The sequence below is a fragment of the Perkinsus marinus genome (assembly GCF_000006405.1).
Source record: "Perkinsus marinus ATCC 50983 genomic scaffold scf_1104296937140, whole genome shotgun sequence".
NCBI classification, from domain to species: Eukaryota; Perkinsozoa; order Perkinsida; family Perkinsidae; genus Perkinsus; species Perkinsus marinus.
Window position 1 is genome coordinate 148,212 of NW_003213889.1, and position 9,455 is coordinate 157,666.

Consider the following 9,455-nt stretch of genomic DNA (forward strand, 5'->3'; position numbering starts at 1 on the left):
TAGAAGAGCTCACAATCCACATTAACGATAAGGGCTGAGGTTGTGCTGACCAAAAACGGCTCGCAATGGAAGGGGCCATCATTCGAGGAATCACCAGGCCTCGTACCAACTGAATAGGCATATTCGTAACAGTTGCTGACAGCTCCGTGGTGACTCACCTAAGTTCTTCGATGGTGACACGGCCCTCCGTGTCACAGATTGCTCGACAGGTACTGGCTGAAGAGGGCAAGAGAACAAGGGTTTAATTTGCGAGCAACGACCTACTTTAGGGGCCCTGAAGGAAATGCTCTTGACCACTCCGGCTGATATGTCTTCGAACCAAGCCTGATGGAAACTGGTCGGCGCGTGAACTCTTTTGATCCTCACTTTGATTTTAAAATTGAAGTCGTAGAACCTCACAGCACCGTCTGAAGAACCAACGACGATGAAGTCATCATGCACCTCGAAATCGGACAAAATAGTGGTGACACAGGAGATCGTAAATTTCCACCTTGAGGACGGTCAGGCTAACGCCCTGAGCGGCGAGTCGTATGACCTTGACAGCCCTTCTATGGCGCGCACTGGTCGGGTCAGAGCCAGCGATGAGGGAGTGGTCCCATATGACCACATCGCCGTCCACGGTGCCGGTGGCCACCTGGACAGCCACCAGTGACTGTAGCGGTAAGCAGGGGTCAAGACCTGGGATGTGCTCGGTAGGAAGGCTGTCATAGTGAAGTCCCCGACACGCTGATTCAAGTCTTTAGCATTCACGACAGGGCAGTAGCAATTGAAAATAGCCGGGGGGACCTGTGAGTCGTATGTGAGTTAAGAATACGGTAGAATATGTGAACCACCTCGGTGATGGAGGGTTTGGTGGCTGCTTCTATATCCCAACGCCAGAAGATTGCGCGTCGCATCCCATTCGAGGCGATCTCAGTCACATTCCACCGATTGAAAAGGACCATAGTCTGCAAGTCATTGCTGGGTATCTGCATCGACGTGCATGAGCTTGGTCAGACCAGGTTCCTACTCGGTGACTGCAAAGGGGCTCCTGTCGGTCGGTGTCAGTCCAGTCCCAAATAGCCATGGTTTGGCTAAGGCGCCGACTAGCCTCTACGGGGTCTACAGAGTAGGGTAGGCAGTCGGTGATGTGACAGAAATGTGGTATCACCCTGGGAGTCTTTTCCATCATCGTCTGTCTCTGCAGGGGCCTACAGGCACATATATGTGTATAGACGACGGACTTTGTACTTGCGTGTTACGATAAACTCTATGAATCGCTTACTATGGCCGATAGCGTCACGATGAACTTTCCATCAGGTGACATATCAAGGGCTACGACTCCATACGGATGCGGGTCTGCGATGGTACGTATCGGTGCAGTTGTGTGCCTTGAGAACTAGACTGGACCGTGCTCGACCTTTGGGTGGTCTGAGGTACCTATCCCAGACCACGAGAAGGCTCTTCCTCCCAGCATCTGCTGTTACGATGAATTGTCTATCACGACCCATCACAGTCGCACTGATGGTATTCACATGTCCCTGACAATGGTAACCGCAGTAGACCAGGGGAGGTTGACAGATACCAACCTGTAGGAGACGTTGTTGACCAGTGGTAGAGTCGTAGATGACCCCACAGTTGCCCGTAGGATAGAACACCTCAGTTCCACCCTTCTCACCGGCTGTGCTCAGGTTAAAGACACAGTCAGTGAGGTCCTTATTGAGGCCTAGAGAGGATGAGCTTATACGCCACCATTCAGCCTACCAAGGTTCCACTCCAGGGTTAGAGCATTTGCATTCGAAGTTTTCGCGGGTGGCACCATTAAGAACAGATGAAAATGGCCTCTACTAGAGCGGTCTTGTTATTGGGTATTCAGTTCCTGATGGCTCTCGGACATGTACTCGTCCCGTGTGAGTTACTCGGAAGCGACGGGCTTTCGTACACGCAGCCACCTTTGGGCTCGGTTGGTGAATCACAGGATATTTAATGAACGTTATTGACAATATCGTTATTAATAACATATGAGTTTGAGTCATCACGGAAGTGATAGGAATGAGAGCCCGGAGTGGAGCGTTCATCAACCAGTCCCACAAGCAGAGCCCACGGTACAGGCAACGCGTGTGACGAAGAGTCGACTCATCCTATCATCTTGCGCTGAATCGTCACGCGCCACAAAATTCTCTGGGAATTGCGACTGAACGAAACCGCCTATAAACAACCGCAACGAGCAGCATTGTAGCACCAAACGTGATGTAGTGTCGATGAATTTGTGTCTACACTCACGACGAAAGCATTCATTCAGTGAGTCGGTTCCTGACTTCTGAGAGAAAAATGTTAAACTCTTTTTCGACTTTGACTTGTCGAAGGTTCAGCCTTTTTACCCTGTTAGCTGGACATGGCCAGCACAGCACCGTTAAATCTGGCGAGAAGCTTACCTACGGCCTTCGGGCAAGGGGATTCATCATATAGCATATGGTGCCTCAGTGATGGTACTCCCTTCACTAAGGGCCTCAACTATCCCGTCCACTACGACTCTGTTATCTCATCGCGAGAGAAGGGAGCGTTCTGGTATGAGCAGGTCGAGTTGGAGCCTCCATCGCGGCCTCAAGGTTGGTCCACTGAGGAGTGGAGGATCGCGTGTGATGCTGTGGCCCATGGTGTCACCGTCACCATCTTCGAGAGGATGCAATGATCTGGCCCCGGTCTCTCTGGCTGTTATCGATATAATACTCAAGCCCGCAGCAGCGGCCCTCCACAAAGTCTTATTCAAAATGTCTCATTTTTGGACTTCGTGCCGTCATCGTCCAGTCACGTTGACTGGCATCGATGAGCCTATCACCGGTGCCGTCAATGATCATTCCGTATAGGATACCACTAGTCGATATAGTTTCAGTTTATGAAGATCACTACAGCTTAGGCGGTAGTCTCTGACTCGTTCCACCTTGCGTTAGTGAATCAGTTGCTCAGGGGGGTGTGGGAGGACAGACCCTGTCAGGTCTACCGAGTAATGGTCGGAGTATTACCAGAGCCCGGCGAGGGGCATGGGGATCTCCTTCTGTCCATACCAACTGATGAGGAACTACGTCAGGTCGGCACTGAACGCGTCCCTATCGAAAGAACCAGGAAGTCCGCTCGGTAGTGTTGGGGTTCTCACCGTTGTGTATGTGTATATTCCATAGCAGATACCAGGATTTATGCGATAGTTTTCGCGATGATATTCGTGGTAGCGACGATAAACTCAGACTCTCCGCGTGCAATTTCGAGCTGCAATACGCCAGTACCTATTTCGCCAGGCTGAACATGCTCAAGTGAGTGGCACACGCTGAGTGAATGGTGAATTGGTAAGAGTCAGAAACGCCATCGTGGAGGCTGCTAAGGCGAAGTGGGTCGCCTCCAGAGTCATCCCTTCTGACCATCTCTTGGAGGGGATTGGACATGTCACTGATCGGGAGCGCGGGGTGAGTCTTGTGAGTGATGCTCGGCCAGTTAGAAATTCTCTAAAGGTTACCGTGGCCATATACGGCTGTGTGGTAAAGGAGGTGAAATTACGTCCGTCGGTTTTGGCAGAAATACAGAAAACTGCAGGGATCAGTGGCATCCACCCAGCCATGGTATGAATTCCCATTGGAAGAGTCTGTCCCATTATTGTTGGTCATAGACGTCTGAAGGGTACTCCATGACGGATTCCTATACCTCTGATGAGGACAAGATCTACCTCGAGGATAGCAGCTCTCGTATACGGTTAGTCGTGAGAGAGGGCGCTACTGTGGACCTGAACAGGCTTTGTCAAGGACTGGTGAGTAGCTGGAGTGCATTGAGGCAAGACTTGGTTGTTTGACAAGATGGCATCCTTGGTAGGTCCTAGCATTCAAAGGGACCAGAGGCCGGGGGTGCTTTGAAGTTGATGAAATGGTGAGCCGACTACGATAGAGCGTAGTGGGCGTGAGGTGGTGCTCAGGTGTACCCTCTATCACTTAGCCCGAAGGCCATACCTAGCAGTAGGGATGCTGAGTATGTTGGCTTCGTCAGTGGACTACGCCTTGGGCAAGAGTCAGTGGCTCGATCAATGCTGGCGGAGTGGATCACTGGAGCTGCTGGTGATACTCTCACGGTCGTAGTGCTCTACAATAGGGTTGATCAGTCGATAAGGCCGAGACTGACGCTGCCCCGTCAGCCATGGTGAGGTTGATCATAGCTGGTGACACGTTGGGGGGTGTCACCACTCAGGCCGACTTGAACGGCGTCGATAAGTGGGCATTCCTATGTTGGTCATATGGATGAATCAATCTGTCACAGGTTCCTAGCAAGAGTCGCCAAGTCAGTGCCGGTGACTATCCTGCCGGGCGCACAGGATCCGGCCAATTTCGCCCTACCACAACAACCATTGCATTCTGCACTATTCCCGGAGTCTAGGAAGATCATGGACCTCACTGCGGAGACAAACCCGGCCAGGTGATGGTCTTGAAAGCCATTCTTTTGTATAAGGGATCTGTCAGGTTCCAAGTTGGCGACTGTGTTTTCCTCGGTAGTACAGGGGCATGCGTGAAGGAGGTTACACAGTATTCAACAACCACCAACGTATTGGGTAGAACGTTGATGCTATTCACCTTATCATTGGTAGTAGTGTTATTTTCTGTTAGATGCTCTGGAGCTGACAGCGAGGGGCCGCGTGATAGCTCCTACGGCACCAGATACGATTGCTTGCTATCCGTTCCCTAGCTTCGACCCTCTGGTCATCACTGATGGTGAGTCGCACTTCTCTTAGACTGGCAGGACCATGCCTACTTCAGAGGAGCCTGTTGGCCATGTGATGTTCTCGGCCAACCACGACAAGGCCGAATTCAGAGTAGTTGATTTTGGCGATGCTAAAGTCACTCTGCTGTCGGTCAGTGCATTCACTTCTGGTACCTGCAAAGCCTGTTCTCTCATAGTGTTCGCATTCATAAATCTTAGACCCGGTACTGCTCCTGGTCAATATCAACGACCCGGTCGATGTGAAGAGGGTTAGCTTCCGAGCTGATGGCATCTCAGAAGAACAGAAGGGCGATGCTGATACCCCAATGGACGAGTCTTCATAATTCATTAGACTTTTCAATGATTGTTTTGTGTTGTTAGAGATGGTCACGGAGAGAATGAGATCTTGATATTTGTGGATAGTCGACGGAATAGACTCCCACAGCTCATGCGTGTGACATGCAACTTCTTTTGAGAACACTATGAGTCTCTATTGCTGTCTTTAAACTTGAAATCTATCTCTGTTGTAGCAGTGTTTGTTTCAGTGGGATTCTATCTATCATCACAGCTGGCATGCAAGCTACTCGACCAGTCACTACTCATTGGAGAGCTGATGATGCTCGTAGTTCCCAATAGTTCAAACCCTCGTCATATGCGACATCGATTTCATCTAGGGCTTAGCGTATATTGAAGTCACAACAGAGACACAATCTGAATGTCTAGGCTAGCACTGTGTCCATCATAATACCGCACATTCATGAATCATCCATAAACGATGTCATGTTGGTCAACTATTAAAGGGGCTGTTTGTATTTCCTTCACGCCTCGTTATGTTCTATTGTGGATCTGTTATATTCTCATCGTAGCTGGGTACTCCATCGCTACTTATTTTTCACAAGTACATCCAACTGATGCCATCAACGGTTACATCGTGGCAAGCTATTTGGCGGTTATTGTGATCATACCGCCCCCTCTTATCGTGTACTACTCTTGGCAATTGGAAGGCAATCGTAGACAACGAGATCAACAGCGCCGAGAACTCGAACTAGCCAGTGAAGATTTCTCAATGAAATGGCGGAAATGGCTGGACAAGCACACCCAAGTCGGCCCCTATGAGAAGATTTTGCTCGGGCGGGGTGTCGCTCGGGGCATCTCGCAGTGTTCGACCAACGCCGGTGATGCTGATGGCGAGTCTTGTTCTATATGTTTGGTTGAATTCGAGGAAGGCGACATACTCCGCAACTTGCCCTGTAGACATATGTACCATGAAGACTGTTTTGCTGAATGCTTTTCTCGACTGCCTCGAGGTAAGCACCATAAATGCCCAATGTGTCGTGCCCGAATTGGTCCAGAGATTCGTGGCCATCTGAATGAAATTGGGGATGTGATTTCCCACTAGACGTTTTTCGATTGATCGCGGTGTAATACTCTCATTTTACCAGCTGTTAGCTTAGCGGTCGCATATTAGCTACAGCGTTCTACCCATATGTTAAATTTGGTTTCAATTTCTGTATTTGATGTGCTCCATTTCTACACTAAAGTCGTTGTGTTGAGAAAAGGGGTACTCGGTTTTATCGTATCATGACAGGTGAAATTTTTGGAAGACAAATAACACAATACTTAGCTGCTGTCTAAAAGGCTTCTTCAATACATGTGAATATTTCTTTCCCTTCGAGCCGACTGTCTGCTCGGACCTGGGATGGATTTTCGGGGGTTATTTTGCTTGCTTACGTCAGCTTTTTCAGTTTTCGCGTTTTCCATGAAGAGCTTTGCTACTTTCACTGCTATTGCCTGTTTCGGTGTTGTTGGTGCTACCACCAGCAATGAGGCTCATGTTGATGATATCCTGTCGACTGTCCTCGCCACTGGAGTTCCTGAGATGAACTCCATCATTTCTGCTAAGCTTCCGAAGGCTATGGTTTTCAATCCGCCAGTCGGCATTGCCCGTTCTAAGCATTCCGGGTTCCTACACATCGAAGAGGGTTACAACGTCTCACTACTACAATTGAATAATGTAGACTCACTGAAAGTGGATCTGCTCAAGCCCTCTGTCACGTCAACTAACGAGTCTCTCACTCTTGGTATGGACATTTCTGCCAAGTTCAGTGAGGCTCCCAGAATTTTCGGCTACGTTGACGCATACTATGGCAAGCTCAGTGCTGAGGGCGATGTGCAAGTCTCAATTGACGAGATTGCAATGAACTCTCGCATCGATGTCACTTTGTCACTTGTTGACAATAGTGGTATTATGGTTACTGCTCATATTGACGAGCTCAAGATGGACCCCATAAACGTGGAAAATCTCGACATTTACTGGGGACTTGATGGCCACGAAGTTCCCCATTGGTTGGACGATGTATTCAATGACTTGCTGAACCTGAATGTCGATCTTGCGGAGAGCATCGGGCGCTGTATTGAGAAGGAGCTCGTCAAAAAGTTGACCGCTGAAGGAGTTGTTGTTGGAAATGAAGAACTTAGTCATTTCGCTCCCTTAATTTTCCCAATGTTGTTCGACAAGATCAATGCTTTCCTTCAAGCATGAGCTATTCTTCTGTCTGTCTGTCCAGTTTGTTTGGACTGTTTAGACATCATCTTCATCGACTCCTTTGAGTCATGTTGTCTCGAACATCGAGTGTCGTTGCGTGCAATAGTAGTGAGTGTGTTCGACGTAGGAAAGGGAGTATAACGCAAAACCTGTTCACGGTTAGCCGCAGTACATGTCTCGTATAAAATACCCATATAGTTGATGCTAGTAGTAAAGTCTCAGGAGAATTTCGAGCTAGCTGACGAGACTTTAGTGTTGCCAATTCTGAGGGTCTTAGGAACGGCAAAGAATCCTTCAACTTGTGGCGTGTTCCCGGCTGTTACGACGTATTCGGTCTAGGGAGCATCTTAGTATCATCGCTTGGCCTCCTCATCGCAGAAGTGATTTGATTACAGAACTTACTCATCAACCAGAAAATGTTGTGCGGGTTTAGTAGAATAGCGCAGGTTCGAATCCCAGGTCCGCCATTTTTCCGTAATCCATTATTCCGCACGGGATGAATTGGCGTCTCAGAGATTGTTTGTGATCTGTTCCGTTGGTGGAATTGTCCCTTCGTGTTCAAAGCAGGCCGTAGGCTCGTTCTCTCCCTCCTCAGTGAAACATTAACCAAGGGCCTCCACTGGGACCAATTTGTCCACTGGGATCCCGGGCCGGACTTGCACGCGTGTACAGCAGCAGTCTCTACGTCACACTTGAAAGTTTTACTACTTTTCGAATGCGTTTTCCTCCGACTACTGCTACCCTAGTCGCCATCTTGACAGTGCCTGTGTCAGTGACTTGGGCCTGTACAACAGTGGCTGTTTCCAAAGAGGCGTCCAGCACGGGTGTGGCCATGGTGGCTCATTCGGCTGATTGCTTCATTTGTGACTCCAGAGTTGCCCTGGTCCCTGCTCGTGATCACAAGGAAGGTGACCAGCATGACGTTTTTGGTATCAATCAGCCCTATCCTAGGGTCTACAACAATCGTGCCGCTATCTATTTGCCCCCTGCTGGTAAGAACTTCACTAAGCCTAGTGCTAGGATCCCTGAGGTCACTCGAACCTACGGTATGTGGGAGTCTAACTATCCCCTTATGAACGAGGAGGGCCTCACAGTAGGGGAGTCCAGTACGAGCTCTAAGGTCCCTGGTGGATCCGGTGTCGATCTTGCTGATCCTAAGACTGGTAAGTACGGTGAGGCTAAGTTCAGCATCAAAGAGCTCATCCGTATCGGGCTGGAGAGGTGCTCAACGGCCGAGTGTGCCATCAAGGAGATGGGCAATACCGCTGTGAAGTACGGCTTCTATCCTGAGACTGTTGCGGCTGGTGAGTCACTTACCATCGCAGACACCAACGGCTCTACTTGGGTGTTCGACATCAGTCATGACTCTACCGGTAAATCGGCTATTTGGGCGGCCCAGAGGGTCCCTGCTGGCCATGTGGCTTCTATTGCCAATCAGTATACTATTAGGGAGATCGACGAGAACGACCCGAATAACTTCATGTTCTCTCCGAATGTGAAGTCAGAGGCTCTCAAGCTTGGCTTTTGGGACGGCAAGAGTCCCTTTAGTTTCATTGGAGCTTACGGTGTGAACACTATCAAGCCCAGTTACACTAGCATCAGGCTGTGGGCCATCTACAACCTAGTGGCACCAAACTCTGGCCTGGAGTTCAACATTGATCCCTTCAAGTTACCTTTTTCGGTGCCTGCTGAGAAGTCCATCACTCGTGAAGATCTGATGAACATCTTCAGGACCAGCTACGAGGACACCCCATTTGACCTGAACCAGGGCATCCTGGCTGGTGTCTATCACAACCCGTACAGGATTGAGGGTGGTGATGGTATGACTCAGGTGCCTGGTGAGATCGCTAGAGGTATCTCCATCCCTCGTACAACGTACAGTATAATAGGTTACCCAGACCCGGCTAATCCCGTTGTTTTCTATGGTACTGATCAGCCTAGTTCTAGTGTGTTCGTACCGTTCCTCGCCAAAACTCTGAAGGAGGCTTCTGCTAACGATCTTGAGGGCAGTAAGAAGTTGTACTCTTCCTATTATCAGCTGGGGAATAGGGCCAACTTCAGCACTGCAAGGGACAGCGCTTGGTGGGCCTTCGACTTCCTCTCCAACTGGATGAACATGAACTACCAAAACATGTCTCAGCAGTACGTGAAGCCGGCCATAGCTGAATGGCAACCTAAAATGATCGCTGCTGCTGAT

The 9,455-nt window shown here is 49.5% G+C and overlaps 5 protein-coding genes across 5 annotated transcripts in view; 4 read left to right on the top strand and 1 right to left on the bottom strand.

Moving 5' to 3' along the window:
* Positions 1-1,801, bottom strand: part of Pmar_PMAR023313 (hypothetical protein) — a gene marked incomplete at both ends in the record, with an annotated part of 2,543 nt that extends 742 nt beyond the window's left edge. The window contains 12 exons of the mRNA XM_002783148.1: positions 14-109; positions 159-216; positions 265-324; positions 367-441; positions 491-634; positions 679-786; positions 834-968; positions 1,010-1,101; positions 1,151-1,190; positions 1,329-1,520; positions 1,569-1,705; positions 1,744-1,801. Of these exons, the coding sequence (XP_002783194.1) occupies positions 14-109; positions 159-216; positions 265-324; positions 367-441; positions 491-634; positions 679-786; positions 834-968; positions 1,010-1,101; positions 1,151-1,190; positions 1,329-1,520; positions 1,569-1,705; positions 1,744-1,801 (1,195 nt within the window). The remainder of the gene's footprint in view (positions 1-13; positions 110-158; positions 217-264; positions 325-366; positions 442-490; positions 635-678; positions 787-833; positions 969-1,009; positions 1,102-1,150; positions 1,191-1,328; positions 1,521-1,568; positions 1,706-1,743) is intronic.
* A 1,185-nt stretch (positions 1,802-2,986) lies between these two features.
* Pmar_PMAR023314 (DNA polymerase delta small subunit, putative) lies at positions 2,987-5,057 on the top strand (the record flags this gene model as incomplete). Its single annotated transcript, XM_002783149.1, has 13 exons — positions 2,987-3,114; positions 3,162-3,287; positions 3,332-3,437; positions 3,483-3,590; positions 3,638-3,775; positions 3,838-3,891; positions 3,938-4,076; positions 4,121-4,229; positions 4,276-4,431; positions 4,476-4,564; positions 4,620-4,724; positions 4,770-4,883; positions 4,933-5,057. 13 exons carry the CDS (start codon positions 2,987-2,989, stop codon positions 5,055-5,057), a joined length of 1,497 nt encoding a protein of 498 aa, XP_002783195.1.
* Positions 5,058-5,779: 722 nt separating this feature from the next.
* On the top strand, positions 5,780-6,083 carry Pmar_PMAR023315 (hypothetical protein; the record flags this gene model as incomplete). Its single annotated transcript, XM_002783150.1, has 2 exons — positions 5,780-5,888; positions 5,968-6,083. The coding sequence occupies 2 exons, from the start codon at positions 5,780-5,782 to the stop codon at positions 6,081-6,083; spliced, it is 225 nt and encodes a 74-aa protein (XP_002783196.1).
* Positions 6,084-6,472: 389 nt separating this feature from the next.
* Pmar_PMAR023316 (hypothetical protein) lies at positions 6,473-7,255 on the top strand (the record flags this gene model as incomplete). Its single annotated transcript, XM_002783151.1, has 1 exon — positions 6,473-7,255. The coding sequence occupies one exon, from the start codon at positions 6,473-6,475 to the stop codon at positions 7,253-7,255; it is 783 nt and encodes a 260-aa protein (XP_002783197.1).
* A 718-nt stretch (positions 7,256-7,973) lies between these two features.
* Pmar_PMAR023317 (conserved hypothetical protein) overlaps positions 7,974-9,455 on the top strand; it is a gene marked incomplete at its 5' end in the record, with an annotated part of 2,107 nt that continues 625 nt past the window's right edge. Inside the window, one exon of the mRNA XM_002783152.1 lies at positions 7,974-9,455. This exon is cut by the window's right edge and continues 4 nt beyond it. Within this exon, the coding sequence (XP_002783198.1) occupies positions 7,974-9,455 (1,482 nt within the window).